This window comes from Pogoniulus pusillus, chromosome 40 (genome assembly GCF_015220805.1).
Source record: "Pogoniulus pusillus isolate bPogPus1 chromosome 40, bPogPus1.pri, whole genome shotgun sequence".
Classification (NCBI taxonomy): Eukaryota; Metazoa; Chordata; class Aves; order Piciformes; family Lybiidae; genus Pogoniulus; species Pogoniulus pusillus.
Genome location: NC_087303.1, coordinates 1871619 through 1895336, shown reverse-complemented (window position 1 = coordinate 1895336; position 23718 = coordinate 1871619). Strand labels below are relative to the sequence as shown.

At 64.5% G+C, this 23718-nt stretch overlaps 1 protein-coding gene across 1 annotated transcript; it reads left to right on the top strand.

Moving 5' to 3' along the window:
* Window positions 1-10843: 10843 nt before the first annotated feature.
* On the top strand, window positions 10844-22983 carry TBX21 (T-box transcription factor 21). The gene is given in 7 exon segments (XM_064174533.1): window positions 10844-11495; window positions 20125-20279; window positions 20375-20496; window positions 21329-21487; window positions 21651-21712; window positions 22292-22760; window positions 22762-22983. Coding segments are annotated over 7 exon segments (1635 nt in total). The 5' UTR covers window positions 10844-11013; the 3' UTR covers window positions 22948-22983.
* The last annotated feature ends 735 nt before the right edge of the window (window positions 22984-23718 follow it).

Genomic DNA, 23718 nt, shown 5'->3' with positions numbered 1-23718 from the left:
CAGGTCCTGCCTCTCGCCGCAGCCGTGGGGACACGTGGGGCAGTGACAGCCCTGACCTGCTGGTGGCCTCTGCCTGGCCAAAATCCAGCACCAGGCGGGTGCCCGGCGGGCATCGGCACCCGAGCCGCCAGCATGAACTCCCTGTGACCTGCCTGGGCAGCAGCCGCGGCCACCACAGGCACCAGGGCACCCTTGTGGGCTGCACAACTGGCACCAGGATACCTCTGTGGGCAGCACAACTGGCACCAGGATACCTCTGTGGGCAGCACAACTGGTACCAGGACACCCTTGTGGGCAGCACAACTGGCACCAGGATACCTTTGTGGGCTGCACAACTGGTACCAGGACACCCTTGTGGGCTGCACAGCAGGCACCAAGACACTCTTGTGGGCAGCACAACTGGCACCAGGATACCTTTGTGGGCAGCACAGCTGGCACCAGGATACCTTTGTGGGCTGCACAACTGGTACCAGGACACCCTTGTGGGCTGCACAGCAGGCACCAAGACACTCTTGTGGGCAGCACAACTGGCACCAGGATACCTTTGTGGGCAGCACAACTGACACCAGGATCCTCATCCTTGTGGGCAGCACAACTGGCACCAGGACACTCTTGTGGGCAGCACAACTGGCACCAGGATCCTCATCCTTGTGGGCAGCACAACTGGCACCAGGACACCCCTGAGGGCAGCACAACTGGCACCAGGACACCCCTGAGGGCAGCACAGCCCCCACGGTCCCCACTGAAATCCTGTCCTGAGCCTCTGCATGGAAAACTTCAGGATCTGCCCTGCCCCAAGAGGTCCTCCAGGAGGCTCAGGGCTGGACAGTGGCATTTTGGGGACAGAAACACAGAATTCCTCGGGGTTGGAAGGAATCCTCCAAGGTCCAACCTCACCACAAGGATTGCTCCATGCCAGCTTGAGGTGATCAGGTTGGAAGAGATCCTCACAGAGCATCTTGTCCAATCCTCCTGCAGGCAGCAGGGACAGCTCCAGCTAGAGCAGGTTGCTCAGGGCCTCATCAAGGCTGAGCTTGAAGGTGCCCAGGGGTGAAAACCAAACCTGGTCCTGCTTGTGCCAGTGGGAGCAGCCTAGTGTGACCCCAAACCTTCATCCTTCAGAGCAGCCAAGTCTGGGGCAGGTGGGATTTGAAAGGAGGTTGGGGCCAGGTTGGGGTTGGTCTCTTCTCCCAAGGAACAAGCTGTAGGACAAGAGGAAAAGGCCTCAAGCTGCAGCAGGAGAGGTTTAGGTTGGACATGAGGAAGAATTTCTGCCCCCAGAGGGTCAGCAGGCACTGGCTGAGGCTGCCCAGGGCAGCCCTGGAGCCTCCCCAGCTGGAGGGGTTGCAAAGCCATGGAGCTGTGGTGCTGAGGAAGATGCTCTGGTGGTCAGCTGGCAGGGCTGAGGGTTGCACTGGATGACCTTAGAGGACAGGAGGAACAATTTCTGCCCCCAAAGGGACCTTCGAGGTCTTTTCCATCCCAAACCATTCCATGACACCCTCAAGCATGACAGAGGACCTGGGGCAGGATCTGACAGTTGTGTGCAAGGGTTGGGTTGTGGTGGGGCTTGGTCTTAAGGTCTTCTCCAAACAGGTGATTCTGTGGGGCTGGGGTCCCACCACCCCAATAGAGAGAGGTTCCATGGGGCTGGGGTCCCACCACCCCAATAGAGAGAGGTTCCATGGGGCTGGGGTCCCACTATCCCAGTAGAGAGAGGTTCCATGGGGCTGGGGTCCCACCACCCCAACAGACACAGGTTCTATGGGGTCTCACCACCCCAACAGAGGCAGGCTCTATGGGGTTGGGGTCTCACCACCCCAACAGACATAGGTTCTATGGGGTCTCACCACCCCCAACAGCCACAGGTTCTTTGGGGCTGGGCTCCCACCACCCCAGCAGAGCCCCGATGCTGCTGGCACATCCCAGCCCCATTCCCTTCCATCTCCACCTCACCCCTCCCTCCTCCCCTCCCACCTCCCCTGGCTCCCGCAGGACCCAGGGGCAGCTCCTTTGAACCGAGCCCAGTCCCAGCTCCTTCCCCCTGACCTATTTTTAACATCTGATGGGGAGGGGTTATTTATTTGGTGTGTGTGTGTTTGCCCCCTCCACACCCCCCCCCCCCACGCCCCTCACCCCCGCTGTTGTTTTCCCTTCCCGGGCGCCGGCCCCGGGTGCGAGCGGCGGTGGCAGCCCCGCGTCACATCAATTAACGCGGCCCCGGCGTCATTTGTCACTTCGGATCTGCCCAAAGGCTCCCTTCGCCGTGGCCGTGGCAGTGGGTGGGTGGCTGGGTGGGCTGAGCGTGCCTGTGTGTCCCATGCACACACACCCCCCCCCCCCCCGTGGTGTAGGTGTCGTCGATGTTCCTCCCTCCCCTGGGCTTTTTGGGGTGCTCGGTTCCTGCGCGGTGGGGACGCAGGGGATGGGCGCTGCCAGGAGGGCTCGGGGGGTGGGTGGAAGGGTCTGCAGGGGTGGGGAGGGGGTTCAGGATACTCGAGTGTGGCCACCAACATCCCACAGGCACTCACTAACACCCCAGCCCGGCCCTGAGCAGCCGGTGCCGACACCTCCACTTCCGTCGGCAGGGCCCCCAGGGGTATTTTTAACTCCCAGCTCCGGCGTTTGGCACGCAGCGAGTGTCCGTCCCCTGCCTCCGGCCGCCTCCCCCGCTCCCTGCCACCCTCCAGGGCAGCGTCGGACTCGCCAGAGCCGGGCCAGATCCTGCAGGACCCTATGGGATCTGAGGGGATCCAGTGCGGAAGGATTGGAGCCTCCAGAGCCACGTCAGACCCTGCGAGACCGTGTGGGACCTGACGGGACTGGATTGGACCCTCTGGGGCAGGATAGGATCCCATGTGGCAGGGTCTGGAGACCCAGCTGGGACTCTGCAGGACAGGACGGGACCTAAAAGGGCAGGATGAGACCCTTTGGTGGGACAGGACCCTTCATGACAGGCTGGGACCTAAAGGGGCAGGATGAGATCCTCCATGGAAAGACAGAACCCTGCAGGGTGGGATGGAGACGTAAAGGGGCAGGATGAGACCCTCGATGCCAGGACAGAACCCTGCAGGGTGGGATGGAGACGTAAAGGGGCAGGATGAGATCCTCCATGGAAAGACAGAACCCTGCAGGGTGGGATGGAGACCTAAAGGGGCAGGATGAGATCCTCCATGGCAGGACAGGACCCTGCAGGATGGGATGGAGACCTAAAGGGGCAGGGTGAGACCCTTGATGGCAGGACAGGACCCTGCAGGATGGGCTGAGGACCTAAAGGGGCAGGATTGGTCCCCATGGGGCAGAACCCCAGCACCACCATCACTCCTCCTGGGCTGCAGCATGCTCAGCCCCACCCTAGAGGGGTCCAGCTCCCCCATGTCCCCACATCACCCATTCCAGCGAGCCCAGGGGACCCCTCCCGCGGCCGGCTGCCCGGACGGGGGCTGTGGGGAGGGCGGCGGCAGTGGGGTGAGTGGTCCCCCCGACGCGTGTGCCCGCGGGGGCCGCACGTTGTTGTCAGAAGCTGTAGCCCGTGTCGCGCCTGCCGTCCCCCCTGCCCGGTCAGCGCACATCACTCCCCAGCCTTCGCCTCTCGCTGACGAAGAGGAAGGGCCGGGGGGCCTAAGCCCCAAGCCCCACACGCCCCCGTCAAACTAAACCAGCCAGACAGGGGCTGCAGCCCCCCCCCCAGGCCCTCCCCAGGGAGCTGCAGCCCTTCACCGGGGATCTGACTCCTGCTGAAGCAAATCGCCTCGTACAGGAGCGGGGCGAGGGCTGGGGGGGGTTGAAACGGACTCTATGCACATCCTCCCCCAACACCTCACACACCCGGTGGAGCCCCCCCCCCCCCCCCCCGCGCCTCACTCTGCTCACAGGGTGGGCACACGAGGGCCAGCGTCCTTATACCCACGCAGCTGGCATCTTTGCACACTCCAGCACCACCTTGTGCCCCCTTGCACAACCCCCCCACACACACGCACTTTGCACACCCACCCGTGGGGCACACGCTGCTCTTGCACGCCCCTGGACTTACCAGCACGCTCCCCGGTCTCTTGCACACCCGTGCCCGCACCAGCACCCACGTTACACCCGTGCCCAGGTTGCTCACACCCATCTTGCACGCTCAGCCGTGCACCACCCCCCCTTGCATGTGCAACCCAGCCCCTTGCACACCCACGCACACAACCCCCGTTCTTCTTTGCACACGTACAGCCCCCCCCTTGCACACCCGCATTGCTCCCCGGCTCTCCCGCCCCTTGCGCAGAGCCACGGTGGCACCCCGGGGCTGGTGGCAGGGTGGCACCCGGACAGGGAGGCGGTGGGAAGCTGCCCTATGCACGCTGCCACCTCCCACGCAGGCTCCCACGAGCAGAGTGAGGAAGAGGAGGAGGGACCGGAGTCAAACTGCCGCTCAGCCTCTGAGGCTCAGCGGGCAGGATCCGACCCGCGGCAGCATCCCCGGGGTCCCAGCGGGATCCAGGCACTGCGGCCGCTGGCGCTTGGAGTGGGACCGACCCCAGGGATGGGAAAACGGGGCCGGGGTGGTGGGGGGGCTCCCATGTCAGGACCCCCTGGGACCACGGCGGTGACAGCGGTGGCAGCGGGGGCGTGGGGGTGCGGGGGTTGGCAGCAGGAGGGTTTTGGATGGCAGCTGGAACGATGTTAATGACTTTTCTTCCTGTCCCCTCTCCTTTTACACCGAGGGCAGCTCCGTAACCAGAGTCGCTTCCTTCCCCGAGATTAAGGAGCCGTCTGCTCGACCGCTGACCTCCTCCCCCCCGCCCCCCCTCCCCTCCCCGGGACCTGCCACCGACTTGTCACCCTTGGCTGGCCCAGAGCTGGCCCTGGCAGCACCCAACATCCATCCCTAGCACCCAGAGGTGCTCCTCTTCCAGCGGGGTCCAGCAGCAGCAGGTGCTGAGCATCGTCCCAGCGCTGGTCAGGGCTCCCCTCACCAGATGGGGAGATGGTTTGAGGGTGCTCAGTGGTAGCCCCATGGTGGGACAGGCTCACCACCGGCCACCCACTCTCATCCTTCCCCCCCTCCCCCCCTCCACCATCAGGCTTTGCTCCCCCCCACCGTAAGCTGCCTGAGGGCCGGGGTGGAGCGTGGCGGCCGCCTGCAGCGGTTTGGGGCAGGAAGGGGGAGGGTGGCAGTGCGGGGGCGCAGGGTGGGGACTGCTGGTGTGGGGAAGACGGGGACCGACCCCCCCCTACCCTCCCTAAACTGGCCACCCTGCCTCGGTCCCCACTCGTCACGGCCCCCCACTCGATTTCCCCTGCCTGCTGTGACTCACAGGGCACTGCCGGTGGCATGAGCCCCGAGGGTGGCACCTGGCTACATTCTGGGGGGACACACAGGGTGCTGTGGGGGTGCGGGCTGGGGCTTTGGCAAGATGGGGGGGGAGCTACGGGGCAGGAGGCTCAGCAGCATCACTCCACTCCGGGATACATCGAAGAGTGACCACGGATCCATCTCAACATCCCTCCCCCCGCCCTTCCATCCCTGGGTTGCAAAGCACCCCAGAGCTGGACGCAGCCAGGTGCAGGATGTGGCCCAGGGCTGAGGGCGCTCTGGGATGTCCCCAAGGTGGGTGGCAGGTGCCCGGCCCGGCCCGGCCGAGCTGCGGTTTGCATCGAACAGCTTCACAGCCCCGCGCTTGCCTTCGAGAGGCAGCGAGATGCAAATTCCTCCGGGGTGGGGGGAGTCATTTTGGTTTTCCCTGAGACCAAATTTAGCCCCCGTGGGGGCCTGGTGCCTTGGTGCCTTTTTAATAATGAAAACAGGAACACGGCTGGCTCTGAAGAAAATCACCCCAAAGTTCCCCCCCCACCCCCCCCGGTCCCCGGAGCAGCCAAATTCCTGCTGGAAAAGGACATCTCAGCAGCAGCTGCCTGGGGGCTGGGCTGGAGGGTGGTGTGGGGACAAGAGGGGCTTTGGGGGCAGAGGAATTAGGGGAAATGGGGGTTGGGGGCAGTGCAATGAGGAGGAAATGGAGTTGGGGCAGAAGAATGTAGGCAAATGGGGGCTGGGGGCAGAGGAATGCAGGAAAATGGGGGTTGGGGACAGAGGAATGTGAGGAAAATGGGGGTTAGGGACAGAAGATGTGGGGGAATGGAGTTGGGGGCAGAGGAATGTGAGGGAATGGGATTTGGGGGCAGAGGAATGGGGGGGGAATGGGGTTTGAGGCAGAAGAATGTGGGGAAAGTGGGGTTGGGGGTAAAAGAATGTGGGGAAATGGGGTTGGAGAAGAGGAATTAGGGGAAATGGGGTTGGGGGCAGAGAAATGTGAGGAAATGGGTCTGGGGACAGAGGAATGTGGGGGAAGTGGAGTTGAGGGACAGAGGAATGGGGGGAAATGGGAGTTGGGGCAGAAGATGTGGGGGAAATGGAGTTGGGGGCAGAGGAATGAGGGGGAAATGGGAGTTGGGGGCAGCAGGACAATGAGGAGCAGAGAGTTTGGGGGCAGCAGGACGTGAGGTTGCAGATGGGGGTTGGTTCCTGCTCAGGGATTTGGTGCTGAGGCCACTCAGGATGATGCCCAGGGGCAGTGAGGTGCAGGGTGGAGATGTGTCACAGAGCTGACACGGAGCCAGGGGGTTGTGCCCGGGATAGTGCCCCTCGGAGTGCTCTGACCCCCATCCCCATCCTGGAGCCCCCAGGGCTGAGCCCACTCAATGCTTCAGGAGGAGGGGACTGAGGCAGGAGGTGATGCTGAGGCTCGTCTCAAGCTGGCGTTCGGCCCCGGGGGAGGCTCGGAAATCCCGCTGGGGTCGGGCTCGATGCTGCGGCTGCTTCGGGAGGGATGTGGCCTGTGGGACAGAGCCTGCGAGGTGACAAGTGTGGCCCCGGGCCCGTGGGGCGTAGCCTGCAGCGTGAGCTGCTTCCTCCCCGGCGCCTCGGTGGGTGCCGGTGTTTTGGTGAGCACCGGAAACCAGATGGGTGACCAGGAGGGACCAGGTATGGGGGTGCGGGGGCAGCACACACTGACAGCCCTCGGCCAGCAGCCCTGCGCTCTCAGGGGTGCCCAGATGTGCCAAGAGCCATTTGGCATCGGCCTCTCTAGAGGGGAAACTGAGGCACGGGGCTTGAGTTTGGCCCCGAGGAGGTCCAGGGACAGGCTGTAGGAGCACCCCGAATCCTGAGGCTGCCTTGCCGCGGGGGTCGGGGTGGGGAATGAGCTCAGGGACTGTCCAATCCCGAGGGATGTGGTGTCGGAGGGGACCAAACCTGAACGCCAGCCGAGGATGCCCCGGAGCATCCCCGGAGCATCCCCGGAGCATCCCCGCCACCGGCAGCCGGGACCAGCAGAGGCTGTTCAAGGTGACAGCCAGGACACAGCTCCCAGCTCCCCTCTCCCTCCTGGCCCTGAGCAAGTCCTCCTTGTGCAGGGACACTTGTCACAAGCATCGCTCCGGGAGTCCTGCTGCGTCTCCCAGGGAGGGCAGCGTCCCCGGTGTCACTTTACCACCGAGGGGGAAGACTCAAGGACGTGACATCCCGGGCAGGGGCGGGGAGCAGAGCCACTTCTCCTTCCCTCACCCCACCAAACCCTCCCTGGGCAGCATCCAGGGACCGTAACCCCCGCCAGGGCTGAGGGGGAGGGACACGGGGAGGGTTGAGGTGGGGGGTGGGGAGCAGGGATGGTGGCAGGTCCCCAGCCGTGGGCACAGCGGGGCTGCTGCTGAGCCCGACACCCGTCTGGGTGGCCGCGGCGGCTGAGCTCGCAGCGGGGGGGGGGGCCGGGGGGGTGGTGTGCCTGCGAATTTATCCTCGCCGGCGATGGTATAACTGGAATGAATTAGCACGTCCTGACGTCAGGGGCCGCATGTGCTGCAACACTTGCTTCAACCCCCCCCCCCCTGCCCCCAACCTCAGCGTTAATGAGTGTCTCCTCCTCCCCCCCCCCCCCCATTTATAACCCCCCCCCTCTCCCCTCCGGCTTTTATTTTGCTTCCTTGGATGTTTTTTTTTCTGGAAATTTCTTTGTTTTCCATCTTTTTCTCACTTCTGAACTCAGGGCCGGGGGGGGGAAGGGGGGAGTTGAGGGGGGGATTCCTGTTGGTGGGTTAGGAGGGGGGGCGGCAGTGACCTGGCGGCCTGAGGGTGCGCAGCAGGAGGACAAAACACAGCTGCCATGCTGTGCCCTGGGGCACAAGGTGCCAGGGAGGGATGTCCACGTCCCTGTGTGCGTGGCCGCGGACGTGCTTGTACACACACCAGGGCAGAGGTGGGCACGGGGAAGGGACTGCTCCTACTTCAAAACCCACCCACCCCCACCCCCTCCATTCCCCTGCTCACTCCCAGGGGATTAGAGCCGGGAGAAGCCGGCAGGGAGCCGGAAAAGCAGGGGAGGGGGGTGGGGGTGGGTCAGCAAAGCGGGGGCGGGGGGGGGGGGGGGTGCATAGAGATTGCAGCCCGGGGACCCCTCCGAACAATGGCACCGGTGAAAGGCCAACCCAATGGCTGCTAAGCTCTGTCTGCTGGGCAATACACAACCCCCTGCAGACCACTGGGACTCCCTGTGGGGACAGGGGGGTCCCATCCAGCCACCCCCCACGGCCGGGTCGCAGTCTGCACCCCCTGTGCATCCTTAAGTCTCCATTTCCTCCTGCCACACAGCCAGACCCCTCCGTGGGGGAAGCTGAGCTGTCCTCATCCCTGTGACCCATCCATGTCCCCATCCCTATCCTGTCCCCGTCTCTGTCCCCACCCCTGTCCCATCCACATCCTGTCCCCACTCTCATCCCTGTCCCATCCGCATTCCGTCTCTATCTCTGGACCTTTCCCTGTCCCCATCCCTGTCCTCATCCTCATCCTCATCCCTATCTCCATCCCTGTACCACCCTTATCCATTTCCCCACTCCTATCACATCACCGTCCCCATCCCTATCCTTGTCCCCGCTCCTATCCTTGTCCCCATCCCTGTCCTTTTCCCCATCCCCACCCACTCCCACTGTGTCCCTGTCCCGTCGTGTCCCCCCCCCCCCCCCCCAGCAGCACCATCACCTGGGACCCCCCCGCCCTGGAGCCTTTATCCGTGGGACTCCACAGACAGACCCACACAAGTCCCTTCCTTCCCACCATGTCCCACCCTCAGTGGGGCTCTCGGGGTAGGTGGCCACATCCCTGCACCCTGGGAGGGGACACACGGGACGGCGGCGGCCGTGGTGGCATGGCTCACGTTTGATGCGACGCGGGAGCGCCGGGTGCAGGGTGGCATTCGGCCACCACCCAGCTGCCACCCAGCCCTCGCCCAGCCGTCCCCAGCCCCCTCCCAGCCGCCCCCCTCCCTCCAGCAGCACTGTCCCACCGGGAATGGAAAGTATTGACGCGCCGAGCTGGGAAGCTGCCAAGGGAAGCTGCTCCTCCAGAGCGAAATGCCACCCTGCTGGCTCCAGGGGACACGGGGACTTCCCCGGGCACGGCAGGGTCAAGGGCAGGTGCTGGGAAGGCCTGGCCTCAGGGTGGGCACAGGAGCGGGCACGGCTTGGCTGAGCTCCTCGGGGCACTTGGAGCACCCCAAAGCCAGGGGAAGGGGATGAAGCCCCAGAGTTGGGACGGGACCCCCCCCCCCCCACTCTGGATGGGACCCCCCCCAGCACACCTCTGGTTCCCAGGTGCTCAAGCCACATCCTGCCCACGGTGACATCAGGGGGTGCCGTGAGGACCAGTGACAACCAGTGGGCACTCAGAGTGTTGGGGCTGCCCTGGTCTCCCCAGAGAAGGACACCCCCACCCCCCCCCAGAGCCCATCCTGCCCCCCCCCCCAGAGCCCATCCTGCCCCCAGCAAGTGGCTAATTAAGGGATTAATGAAGAGTCCTGGGGGGAGGGAAGGGGACAAAGGTGCAAACTGGGCCCTGTGCCACCCCACGGCTCCAACCTACAGGCAGCATCGTGGCCCCTGCAGCGTCCCCTTGGCCGCACCGTGCCCTGTCCCTGAGTGTCCCCACAGTGCCTCTGCTCCTCTCCAGGTCCCCACTCCCCTGCCAGTTCCCTTCCACTCCTGCCAGTGTCCCACGGGGCTGTGTCCCTCCCATTTCCCTGCTCCCCCACAGTGTCCCATGTTCCCACGTGTCCCCCATCCTCTCCCACGTCCTTTCATCCCCTCTCACCCTCTGTGTCCCCTGCTCTCTTGTCCCCTATCTGCTCCCGTGTCCCCCCAGCCCCCCCACCTTCCCCCACCCCCGAGTGTCTCATCTCTCCCAACCCCCTCCCATGTCTCCCCATGTCCCCCCACGCTCCGTGTCCCCATGTCCCCCATCCCTTGCCGCTCCCAAGTGCCCCCCCGTGTCCTCCCGTCCCCTTTCCACGCTCCGTGTCCCCCGTGCCCCCTCACCCCCTACCCCATTCTGCGTCCCTGGCGTTGCCCATCCCCGTATCCCCCTTCCCCCTTCCCACACTCTGTGTGCCCCCAGCCCCTCCCCGCGTGTCCTGCTCCCCGCGTGTCCCGCTCCCCGCCCGGGGCCCGCCCCGTTCCCTCTCCCCCGCCCCGGTGGGGGCCGCCTCCGCCGGTGGAGGGGTGGGGGGAGGCGGAGCTCCGCCGGCGGAGCAGCTTCTTTGGATAAGAGGCGCGGAGCCACGGCCGCGGGCAGGTGGAGCGGCTGCGGCACCGGCAGCGCTCCCGGCGGCAGCGGGGCGCGGCCAAGCCCCCCCCGGCTCCCCTCTCCCCGACGGCACTTTCCGAGGCACTTTTGGGCTGTGTGGGGATTTTATCTGAGTTTTTTTTTGGAGGGGGTTAGGGTTTTTTTTTTTTGCCTCCTCCTCCCCCCCCCCCTCCTCTTCCCCCTCGGCTTTCCCCGGGCCGCCCTGGTTCCTCCCCCACCCCCTCGCCTCCTCCTCCTTCTTCTCCTCCTCCTCCTCATCCTTCCTACTCCGGGATTACCGGGCATGGAGGGGGCCATGGGAACCCGGCGAGGTGGGCATCGCTGAAAGAAGCCTGGCTCCGGTTCCCGGGGCAGCCCCCATGAGCGGCTGAACGGGGCCGGTGCCCCCCCACTCCCTCCCGTTCATGGGAGCGCTGGAGCTGGGCACCGGAACCCCCAGCCCCGCCGTCCCCATGCTCACCGGCACCTCCAGCTTCGCCAAGGAGCCACCGGGTCCACGGGACGCTGCTGCCGCCGCCGCCGCCGCTTACTACGGTGATGGGGGAGGACCGGAGCCTGGAGCTCCCCCTCCGCTACCTTACGGTACTCCCGGCGCTTTCGGTGGCCGGTTCCTGGGACCGTGTCCGCCTTACCGGGCACCGCCACCTCCCGCCGCCCCGGTCGAGGGTTACGCGGTGGAAGGTTACGCGGGTGCGGAGCTTTACGGGGGTGCGGACGGTGCTTACACCCAACCCGGGGCTGCCCCGTTGTGCCCCCGCTCCGGTCCGCTCTGTGCCCTGCCCGGTTACCGGGCAGCCGGGAAGGTGCAGGTGATGCTCAACAACTACCCGCTCTGGGCCAAGTTCCACAAGCACCAGACCGAGATGATCATCACCAAACAGGGCAGGTGAGCCGGGAGGGGACACGGACACGGGGGGTGGGACACACACCGGTGATGGGGGGAGGGACACCAAGGCAGGGGGACCGGCAGGAAACGTGCGGCAGCAGCGAGACCGGCATGGGCACTGGGGGGCGCAGGGGATGGGGGGCTGATGCGGGCAGGGATGCAGGTGGGGGTGCGCTGGGGTGCGGGACAGGCTGGGAGGGCTGCAGGGTGGGCAGGGGGGGGGCAGGCACGGGGAGGTGGGGAAGGGTCACCAAAAAGCTGGAGGTACATATGTGTGTGTGTGGTGTTCGTGGGGCTGGGGTCCCGGGGGGAGCGTGGGGTGGTCGTGCAAGAGGGGTCCCCACTCCTGTGGGTTTGGGTGTGACGTTTGTCTGTCTGCAGAGGACAGCAGTGAGGGAGGGAAGTGAACCAGAGCCTCCCCTCCCCCCCCCCCCCCAAAACTTTGTTTTCTAGGGGACTTGAGGCTTGCTGGGGACAAAGAGGTTTAGGGGGGGGAAGGGGGGTCCCCACCTATGTCCAGGTAGGAGAGAGGGGCGCAGACCTCCCCTGTCTGGGTGCCAGGAAGCTCGTGGAGGCGGTGCCAGTGCCGCGGGTGGGCTGCAGGAAGCTTTCATCCGTCCTTGCCCCAGGGGCTGTATCCCAGGCCCAGCACCGCAACAAGTAGCAAGAGGTGCAGGAGGCTGCCAGCGGCAGCGGGCACCCCACGGGCACAGTGCGTGGATGGGTGGCAGCCCCTCTACTTGTTGTCCTCCACTCTGGGATGGAAATCCCCCACCCTGCTCCGTGGGGCAGGCAAGGCCCAGGTGCCCCACGTGTGCCCAGGGCAGGAGGGAGCAGTTGGGCATCGTCTTGGGTGCCAAAGATGATGGTGACAGCCATGCCCAGGCACCTGCTGTCCCCTCTGTGCTGCCACTCACTCGGGCTGTTCACAGGCTGTGGGTTCTTGGGGCTGGGGGATTTCCTGGGGGGGCTAAAGCCCACCCCAGCTCCCCCAGCAGCCCAGCCTGGAGCGGGCCAAGTGTAATCAGGCTCCTGGTGGTTGCTCTGACTTGGAGCAACGAGACCCCCAAGTGCTGCTGCCAGCCATGTGCCCACCCCTCAGCCCCACCCTGGGGTGCCGTGGGAGCAGGGAACCAGCCCCGTTTGGGCAGTCTCGGTGGGGTCCTGCAGGGGAGAGGAGGATGAGCAGGGCCGGGCTTGGGTGCGAGGCTCAACCCCCTCCAGACCGAGCTTGTAGGCTTCTGTGGCTCCTGAAAACGCAGAGCCAGGGAGGGGGCGTTGGGGCAGGCGGCAGAGACCCTCATTCTGCTGCCATCCCCTGGCCTGGAGGAGCAGGGAGGGAGTCTCTTTCTGCCCAGCACGGTGGCTGCCAGCACCCTGCCCTCTCCTGTCCCTGCGCTGAGACAGAAAGTGTCACTTCGATGCTGAGACCCAACCTGCTTAACGTGTTGGGAGTCTGAGCACGTTAAGGTCGCTTGGTTTGCCACGGCCGTGCCAGCCTTGGCTTTTTTCCTGCCCCCCCACCCCACCCCAGCCTGCCCCAGGGCTTGAGGCCACTCAGCAGTGAACCAGGGCTGGCATAGCTGGGCTGATGTGTGCCCGCTGGTGGGTGCTGGGCTCCCCCAAGTGCTGTTTCTTGCCTGGCATCGTTCAGGTCCTACAGGAACTTCCCCGCTCAGACTCACCCCACTGCTTCCCTCCTCTCTTTCCCCAGCCGTGCTGGCAGTTTCTGGGGCAGTACCTGGCAGTGCCAATCACCACTGCCTCAGGGTGGCTCAGGAGGTGGTGCTGAGGAGCTGGATACTTGGGGTACCCCCCCTAAAATTCAATCTTCTCTACCCCACTCCACATCTGGGCTCTGCCCTTGGCTCCCAACCTGTAAACCCAAGAGATTTTGGGGCTCTTTCTGGCTCCAGCCTCCCACAACAGCTCTGCAAAGGGGCTGGGGGCTTGTTGGTTGCCCCCCACCAGGGCTTGGGATCACTCAGCAGCAAACTGGCACCAGCACAGCCGCAGTGATGTGCCCCCAGCGTTGGGCAAGAAGGCAGAAGGGTGCTGAGCTCCACGAAGGGCTGCTCCTCGCCTGCCATTGCTTGGCTCCGACAGGAACCCACTCGAGCTCACCCTGTTGCTTCCCTCCTCTCTTTTCCCAGCCATGCTGGCAGCTTCTGGGGCAGTGCCCAGCGGTGCCCATCCCCACTACCTGGCTCAGGAGGTGATGCTGGGGGGCCAGAAACTTGAGGTGCTCCCCAGGATCCCATCCTCTCTACCCCCACTCCCCACCGCGGCTCCGTCGTTGACTCCCAACCTAAACCCAAGAGATTTTGGGGGTCTCTTTCTGGCTCCATCCTCCCATAACAGCTCTGCAAAGGGGCTGGGGGCTGATGAGGGGTGGGGGGAAGTGCTCTGCGCCGGGGGTGGGGGGAGGGGGCTCAGAGCAAAGGCAGCCCTGGGGAGATGGCAAAGGCAGAGCCACCACACATCCGTTTGCCCCAGCCCGGAGCTGCTCTTGCAAAGTGCTGTGCTCAGGACCAGGCTGCAGCGCTGCTGAGGCAGGGGAAAAACCCCCACGGTGAGGGCTCCCGGGGGGGGCTTCCCCAAAACGGGCACCCACTGGGCTGGGGGAGGCTCTGGGGCAGGGCAGGAGATGCCTTCTGTCCCGTCTGGGCTGGGCCCAGCCTGTTGGACCTTGCTGGCTTCTCAGCGTTGGTGCCCCCCGTGGAGAGGAGCTGAGCCCTAGCGGGGCTGGTGGCACCCACCGGGGCAGAACTGGCTGGGCGCTGGGGTTTATGCCCCTGGCACGGCTCCTGCCCCTCTGCCCTGCCTCTGACATGCCATCCTGTGCCATCCCACCCCACGCCATCCCATGCCCACTCATCCCAAGCACAAATCATTTCCTGCCGGTTTCCCACGCAGGTTCCCTGTTCTCCCTCTGCCCCGTCCCGTCCCCGTCCCCCCCCCCCCCCATGACTCTTGGGGCTCAGCCAGGGCAGGATTGCAGTGGAAACCCCCCCAGGGCCTCACTGCTCCCCCCCTCGCTGTGCAGGGCCCTGGGGAATTCCTGCCTCGGGCTTCTGCTGCAGAACCAGGGCTGATGTTGACCTTCTGGGGAAGAGAGGAGCTGGCACTAGGGTCAGGGGGGTTGGGCACAAGTGGCACTGCCTTTGGAGAGGGCAGCAGGGGTGGGTTTGTGCTTGGGGGGGGGACACAGGAGATGGCATTGCCCTTGTGGAGGGACAGGGAGACAGCTTCGGGGACACGGGGGCTGGGTTTGCACGGGGCAGAGGTGAAGGTTGGCTCTGGTTTTGAGGGGTGCCAAGGTTGGCTTTGGTTTGGATGGTGTCATGGATGGCTTCGGTGGAGGGGTGCCAGGGCTGCCTGTGCCATGTGGGGGGCTCAAGGGCTGGGTTTGCCTGTTGCTGGAGGACTCAGGCATGGTTTGCCCAGGCCAGAAGCTGCTGTTCCTGTACAGGCTGGGACAGGGGACCCCCAGTGCCAGGCTGGCAGCTCAGAGGCGCTGGAGGTGGTGATGTAGCAGCACCACGTTGTGCCACGCAGCTGGGCTGCTGTGCCATGCACCTATGCCACGCTGTGTGGCTGTGCCAGGAAGCCATTCCATGTCACTGTGCTGGTCCAAGCAGCTGTGCCATGCAACCATGTAGCTGTGCCACGCAGCCATGCCACCGTGCCAGGCATAGCTGTGCAGCCATGCCATGCCACTGTGCAGCTGTGCCAGGGCAGCCATGTGGCACCATGCCACACGTGCTGTGCAGCCATGCCATGTCGCTGTGCAGCTGTGCCAGGGCAGCCATGTGGCACCATGCCACACATGCTGTGCAGCCATGCCATGCCACTGTGCAGCTGTGCCAGGGCAGCCATGTGGCACCATGCCACACGTGCTGTGCAGCCATGCCATGTCGCTGTGCCATGCTGAGCAGCTCTGCCACACAGCACCATGCCACCCTATCATATGGCCATGCCACATCACTGTGCCATGCCAGGCAGCTGTGCCATGCAGCTGTGTGCTGGGGGCTCTGCCAGTCACTCCTCTGTGGTTCTCGTGGCTGCTGGCACTGGGGCTTGCTGGGTTGGCACTGAGTGAGGAGGTGGCTCAGGAAGCTGGCAGCCCCCCAGTGCACTGCCAGGGGTGCAGGCAGGGCTGGGCAAGTGGGGCACAGATGGGGCACCAGTGCCCCCACCCAGCAAATGCTCCCTCTCTGGGTGCTCCTGGCCCTGGGCAGGTTTGCAGGCAGCTGGGCCCCAAATTTCTGCTCCCCCTGGGTTTCTCCTGTCCCTGCTGTGTCTTTAGGGTCCCCTGTCCCCTGCATGTCCCTGTGTGCCCCAACTCCCCATCTGCCCTAGCTCCCCTGCCCCATGGCCTCATCCTCCCTCACCCCCCCCCTCCCCATCAAGGGGTTCACTCAGGGGCATACCTCGGGCACCACTGCCCCCCACCCTGCACCCACCTAGGACTTCCAGGCACCCCCTTCCTACACCCATTCTGGATGCCCAAGCACCCACCTGCCCCCTGCTCCCATCCTGCCTGTCTGAGCACCCATAGACACCAGCACCCCCAGCACCCAAACGGACCTCCCCCGAGCACTTCAGACCCCCCCACACCCCCATCCTGCGTCCCCCAAGCAGCTCTTTCCAGAGCCTCCAGGACCAAACCTGCCTAGGGAGGAGACCCAGAGGTGCCCACCGATTCTCGGAGGTGCACTGCTGCGGAGGATGGGGGGGAGGGAGTGGATTTTACCCCCCCCTCCCCCCACCACCCCAGCACTCCCCAAACCACAGGGGCTGAATTCAGGGGACCCAAACCCTGCCCTAGAGCTTGAGCATCAAGAAGAGCGGTGGTGGTGCTGGTGGTGGCGATCGGGGCGGGGGGGGGCGGGTAAAAATGAACTCGAGGCGTGGATGGTTTCGGGTCTTAGCCCCCCCCCCCCCCCTACCACACCCCCCCCCTCTCCTCGTGCCCCGGCCGAGCCTTGCGGTTTGCACCGCGGCAGCTTTTGAGCTGCGTCTGTGAGTCGGCGCCGGCGGCAGCTCGGGGCTCGGGGGAACCGGGGAACCGGCGGTGTGGGAGCCAGAGAGGTGCAAAGAAACCAAACCGGCAGCAAACCCCAGCAGCACAAAACGCTCTGCTGGCTCCTTCCTCCCTGCAGCGGCTCAGGGCTTGGTGCAGCAACGCCCAGCGGGGGCTGCTCGCTGCTGCGCCGGCGTCGCCTCCCTGGGCTTGCTGGGCTGGGGAAGGGGGTTTGGGGCTGGCAGGTGGTGGTGGTGGTGGTGGTGAAGGGTTTGGGGCTGGGAGTCTGTGGCAGGAAGGGCTTTAGCACGGGGAGAGGGGTGAAGGTGTTGGCACTGGGGGTGGTGCTGGTGGAGGTGTTGGTACTGAGAGTTGGTGCTGGTGCAAGCTTTGACACTGGGAGTGGTGCTGGTGGAGGTGTTGGCACTGGGAGTTGGTGCCAGTGAAGAATTTGCCATGGGCAGCAGGTGCTGGTGGAGGTTCTGGCACTCACAGAGGCTGATGGTGAAGGTTTTTGCAGTGGGAGCTGGCGATGGTGAAGGCTTTGGTGCTGGGAATTAGCAATGGTGACTGGCACTGGGAGCTGGTACTGGTGAAGGCTTTGGCACTGAGGGTTAGTTCTGGTGAAGTATTTGGCACCGGGAGATGGTGACAGCAAAGGCTTTGGCAGTGGGAGACAGTGCTGGTGAAGAAGTTGGCACTGGGGGATGGTGCTGGTGAAGTGTGTAGCACTGGGAGCTGGTACTGGTGAAGGCTTTGGCACTGGGAATTTGTGCTGGTGAGTGTTTGTCACTGGGAGCTGGCACTGGTGAAGGCTTTGGCACTGGGGGTTGGTGCTGGTGAGTGTTTGGCACTGGGAGCTGGCACTGGTGAAGGCTTTGGCACTGGGGGTTGGTGCTGGTGAAGCGTTTGGCACTGGGAGCTGGCACTGACGAAGGCTTTGGCACTGGGGGTTGGTGCTGGTGAAGCGTTTGGCACTGGGAACGCGGTGGTGGCAAGGCAGGCATGGGCTCAACCCCTCGCTATCAGTCTTTGATGTGGCTCCAGATTTGATCGGAGGTGGCAACCACCTTCCCTTGGCACAGTCACATCTTGGAAGGTCTGAGCCCAGGGGGCCGCCAGCTTGCGAGCAGAGCCTGTCGTGCCCGGGCTGCTGAGTGCCATCGTCCAGCCAGACCTGGCAGGGCACTCGCACAGCTCCCGGCCGCCGGCGCTGCTTGCTTTGCCTCCTTCTTCTTTCTCTTCTTTTCTCTTTCTTTTTCTCTTTCCCTTTCCCAACCTCCTGTAAGGGCAAGTTTGAGTCAGCTCTTTCCACCGCCCGTTGCACATCGCTCCCCCGGTGCCGCGGCGCTGCCCGAGCCGCGCTTCCTGCCGCCGCCACGGCCGATCCCCCGAGCTCCTACGCCGCTCCCCGGAGCTTCGGGAGCTTCCCAGCCCCTGCTTTGCTCCTCACCTGTCGTTTGGCGTCGTGTCCACCCCCTCCCCCTCATCAGCAGGATGGTGGCCTGAGGAGGAGCTTGGCTGGGCTCACGGGGTGCTTGGTGCCATCCCTGTCATGAGCTCACCGGTCCTCTGCCCTTGTGAGGGTTGGAATGGCTGAGGAGGGGCGGGGGGGCAGTGGAATCCTGGCAGCCCCACTGCCAGCTCTATCCCTAGATCCTGCTGGATGATGTCAGGGCTCCAGGCAGCAGCCCACCTCCTCTGCCCAGACTCAGCACGGACTGCTGAGATCCCTCCTGGTGGAGGCCACCAGCCCCGTGCAGGACTCCTTCTGGCTGGATGATGCTTTCGAGGTCCCAGCACCTGCTCTGTGAGCAATATCTGCACCTCGAGGAACTGGGGAGATGGGGGGGGAGGGGAGAGTGTGCAAACCCAGCCCCCCACCCTTACCCACTGGGTACCAGTACAGGAAATGGCACAGCTCAATGGAGAAGGGAGGACACAGAGGTGAGATGCTGCAGCCTCTCCCCCCATGCATCTTGCCCTGGAAGTTGGGGGTCAGGATGAATCCTCCCCTTCACCCTGTGTGTAAGAGCTGGAGGAGGGCTGAGTGGTCTCTGTATCTCACATGTCACTGTGCTGGGGGCTTTGTCCCCACCAGTGAGGGGTCATTAATGTGGGTGACACTAGTGGAGCAGCCAGGCAGCAGAACTGGGGGTGCTGGTGGTACTGGTGCTGAGGGAGTGGGGCTGCTGCTGCTGCTGGTGCAGAGGAACTGGAGGTGCTGGAGGTGATGCTGGTGCAGAGGGACTGGAGATGCTGGAGGCGATGCTGGTACAGAGGTGCTGGGGCTGCTGCTGGTGATGCTGGTGCAGAGGAAGTGGAGATGCTGGTGCAGAGAGACTGGAGGTGCTGGAGGTGATGCTGGTGCAGAGGAAGTGGAGATGCTGGTGCAGAGGGACTGGAGGTGCTGGAGGTGATGCTGGTGCAGAGGAAGTGGAGATGCTGGTGCAGAGAGACTGGAGGTGCTGGTGCTGGTACAGAGGTGCTGGTGGTGATGCTGGTGCAGAGGAAGTGGAGATGCTGGTGCAGAGGGACTGGAGGTGCTGCTGGTGATGCTGGTGCAGAGGTGCTGGACCTGGTAGTGATGCTGGTCCTGGAGGACTGATGTTGATGCTGGTGCTGGATTCTGGCTCTGGCCACCAAAAGCCAAAACTCCAATGGGTGCCAAAACACTGCAGCCAGAGCCAAGCTCTAGGGGTGGGGGGGAGGGGTTGCTGCACCAGACACCCAACCACACCTTGAGGTCCCACTGCAAACTGGGGAACGGTGATGGAAAAGCAGGGACTGAACTCAGGGAGGGTGAAGGGAGCTGCCAGATCTCCCTGCCCAGGGCTGGGATTTGGAGCTCCCCCACTGGGTGCAAGTGGGCAGTGGGGTGCAGCCCCACGGCAGGGTGGCAGCTGTGGCCACAGACTGCCCCCCCCACCTCGGCCATCTCGTCCTGTCCCCTTCCTGCCCTTGGCACAGGCTGGCGCCCAGCCTGAAATAGCAGCAGTGTTGGTTTCCAATCCGGAAGGTGCCTGGGGAGGGGGAGGAAGATACCAGGGGTTGGAAATCAGCCCCTAGAGCATCCCCCAGCTGCTGGGGTCAGTCAGAGTCTCATGGGCACCCAGCTGGGTGAGGGCAGGGTGGTGGGGGGGCAGTTGGACATCATCCTGCCTCAGTTTCCCCATCTCTGCTGTGCAAGGCAAAAGCGCACACATACACCCCTCAGTGCTCCACACACCTCCACCCCATCCAGTCCTCTTCTCCTGGGGTTGAGTTGGGAGGAATGAGGAGGAGGAGGAGAAAGAGAAGGAGAAGGAGGAGAAAGAGAAGGAGGAGGAGAAAGAGAAGGAGGAGAAGGAGAAGGAGAGGGGAGAGGGGAAAGGAGAAGGAGGAGGAGGAGAAAGAAGAAGAAGGAGGAGGAAAGGGAGAGGGGAAAGGAGAAGGAGGAGGAGGAGAAGGAGAAAGGAGAAGGAGAAAGGAGAAGGAGGAGAAGGAGAAGGAGGAGAAGGAGGAGAAGGAGGAGAAGGAGAAAGGAGAAGGAGAAGGAAAAAGGAAAGGAGAAGGAGGAGGAGGATGGGGAGGTGACAGTGCCCACTCCTGTCCCCTCCCCAGGCGCATGTTCCCGTTCCTCAGTTTCAACCTCTCAGGGCTCAACCCCGTGGCCCACTACAACGTCTGCGTGGACGTGGTGCTGGTGGACCAGCATCACTGGCGCTACCAGGGTGGCAAGTGGGTGCAGTGTGGCAAAGCAGAGGGCAACATGCCAGGTATGGTCTTCCCCCCGTCCCCTCCCTCACCCTCCTGGTGCTGGGCAGGGGGGGTAACCCCACCCCTGCTGTCCCCCCCCCACCTCACTCCCTAGGGAACCGCCTCTACCTGCACCCCGACTCGCCCAACACAGGAGCCCACTGGATGCGGCAGGAGGTCTCCTTTGGCAAGCTGAAGCTCACCAACAACAAGGGGGCATCCAACAACGTGGGCCAGGTAAGGGTGCCACTGCCACGCCAGGCTGTGCCAGCTGTGCCAGGTGCCCCCTGCGCCCCCGCAGGACTCACAGAGCCGTCGAACTGGTGAGGTTGAAGGAGCCTTTGGAGCTCATCGAGTCCAGCTGCTCACCTGGAGCTCCCAACCCCACCCCTGCCACCAAACCGCCACCCTCAGCACCACCTCCTGGAGCTCCCAACCCCACCCCTGCCACCCTCAGCACCACCTCCAGGCAGCTTCTGAACACCCTCGGGGTTGGGGACTCCACCACCTCCCCGGGCAGCCTGTGCCAGCCTCATTGCCCTTTCAATGGTGCCATTTTTCCTCACCTCCAACCTCGACCTCCCCTGGCACAACCTGAGGCTGTGTCCTCTTGCCCTGCCACCTGTTGTATGTGAGAAGCCACCAAGCCCCACCCGGCTCCAGCCTCCTTCGAGGCAGCTGTGGAGGGCAATGAGGTCTCCCCCCTCAGCCTCCTCTTCTCCAGACTAAACACCCCCAGGTCCCTCAGCTGCTCCTCCCCAGACCTGTCCACCAGACCCTTCCCCAGCTTGGTTAATCACCTCTGGCCACTCTCCAGCCCTTCTTGGAGAGAGGGGACCCAAACCCGACCCCAGCACACGAGGTGTGTCCTCACCAGTACCCAGCCCAGGCGACAATCACCTCCCTGACCCTGCTGCCCACACTGCTGCTGATCCAAACCGGGCTGCTGGTGCCCTCCTTTGCCACCTGGGCACCTGCTGGTCCATCTTTAGCCAAGCATCAGCTGACCAAAGTTGACCGATTGAGCAAGTGCCTGACCGACCCTCTGTGTGTGTGTCCCCCCCCCCAGATGATCGTCTTGCAGTCGCTGCACAAGTACCAGCCGCGGCTGCATGTGACAGAGGTGAAGGAGGGGGAGGGCGAGGAGCCCTGCCCCTCCCCCCACACCCACACCTTTGCCTTCCCCGAGACCCAGTTCATCGCCGTCACCGCTTACCAGAACGCCGACGTGAGTGCCAGTGCGGGGGGACCCCCCCCAAAAAAACAGCCCCCTGCCCCCCAGCCCCCCGACAGCAGCAGCACAGGAACCCAAACAATTCAATGCCAGCACCCTGGGTGAGTGGGGGCCATGCTGGCAGCCCCCCCCCCCCAATGGCCACATCTCCCCCCAGATCACCCAGCTGAAGATCGATCACAATCCCTTCGCCAAGGGCTTCCGGGACAACTTCGACTCGTGAGTGGCACCCCCACCCCTGCCCACCCCTGTGCCCTCCACATCTACCCACCCGTGTGTGCCCCACACATCTGCCCACCCGTGTGCCCCCCCAACATCTACCCACCCGTGTGTTCCCCACACACCTGCCCACCCGTGTGCCCCCCAACATCTACCCACCTGTGTGTGCCCCACACACACCTGCCCACCCCTGTGCCCTCCACATCTACCCACCCGTGTGCCCCCCAACATCTACCCACCTGTGTGTGCCCCCCACACCTGCCCACCCCTGTGCCCTCCACATCTACCCACCCGTGTGCCCCTCAACATCTACCCACCTGTGTGTGCCCCCCACACCTGCCCACCCCTGTGCCCCCCACACCTGCCCACCCGTGTGCCCCCCAACATCTACCCACCCGTGTGTGCCCCCCCCGCAAACCTACCCACCTGTGTGCCCCCCCACTTACCAACCTATGTATGCCCTCGCCCACCTACCCCCCCGTGTGCATCCCTCCACCTTACTGTGTGTGCTCCCCCCCCCAACCCTGTCCCTCGGGAGGGGCGTCCCCCCCACTCCCACCCTGTGTCGCCCCCCCCCAGGATGTACTCTGCCTCGGAGGGCGACCGCCTGACGCCGTCTCCGCCGGAGGTGCCCGGCTGCCAGCAGCTCCTGCCAGCTCCTCGCTTCCAGCCCTTCCTGCCCGAGCAGTACCCTCTGCCCCCCGGGCGCTTCTTCGGCGGGGAGCGGGGGGGTCCATTGCCCCTGCCCCCCAAGGACCCCCCGCGCTGGTTCTTTACCCCCCAGCAGCCTCCCACCGCAGACTACAGCAGCTACGAGACAGGGTACGGGGGGGGCAAGCTGGTGCCCTACGGCGTGAAACCCTTTGCCCTGCCACCTGCCCCCCACCCCCCCCTGCCCTACTACCCCGAGGGGCCTGCAGGGGGGTTCGGGGGTGTAGGGGGGGGCTGGAACCCTGGGCAATACGGTCCCAAAACCAGCCCTGGGGGGGCTCTGGGCTGGTACCGGGAGCCCCGGGAGGACAAGGGGAAGGAGGTGGAGGGCTGGCCCCCCCCCCGAGCCCCCCACCGCCGCCTCGGGGGACTCCTCCGACTCGGGGCTGTACGAGTGCAAGCGGAGGAGAGTGTCCCCCTACCCCTCCAGCACCGAGAGCTCCCCCCCCGCCCCCCGAAATGGGGACCCCTACGACAAGGACCTGGGGGTCGATGTGGGCTACTATGGCTTCTATGGCAACTGAGCCACATAAGGTTAAGGTGGGGGGGGGGGGGGGCGGAGAGGGGGGAGGCGTTGGGGAGCTCAGACCCTCCCCAAACCCCAAACCCCAGTGCTGGGTGAGGGTCTTATGTGTGTCACACCCCCCCACCCCCCCCAGCTATTTAACATCCATATCCTTGGAGGACTGGAGCGGGGGGGGGGGGGGTCCAGACAATCAGCCCCCGGTGGGGCCATGGGGAAGGGCTGGGGAAGGGGGAGGGAAAGCAGTGAGGTTTTTATTGGTGGTAGTGGGTTTTAAGGGGGGGGGGGGGGTGAGGGTGGGGGGTGTTAAAGATGAGTATTTATTGAGCCCCCTCCCCCTTCTCATGTGCCCAGTGTGGGGCTGGGAGGTGGGGGCGGGGGGGGGGCAGCAGCATATCTTGCAATAAAGAGGGCACTGTGGGGCACAGCTCTTTGGTCTCCTCTGTGGGCAAGGGGGAGGAAAACTGTGGCGAGGTTGGGGGTGGGTGAAGGGTTTGGGCCACCCCCCCCCCATCTACCCTCACTTGGGGGTCTCAGGCATGCTGGGGTGGGAGCTGGGGGGGGGGGTCCTAAGCCCTAGGGAATGAAGCTCTCTGCACACCTCGGCTCTTCATGACCTTTATTAGTGCAGCCCCAGCGCACATCTTGGGGGGTGGGGGAGGGAAGGCAACGGGGTCTGCCCGCCTGCAGGCACCCCACGACCCCCTGCTGCCCCCCCCCGCCCCGCAGTGAGCCAAGGACCTGTGGCCACAGGGCAAGGGGGGGGGTCGAT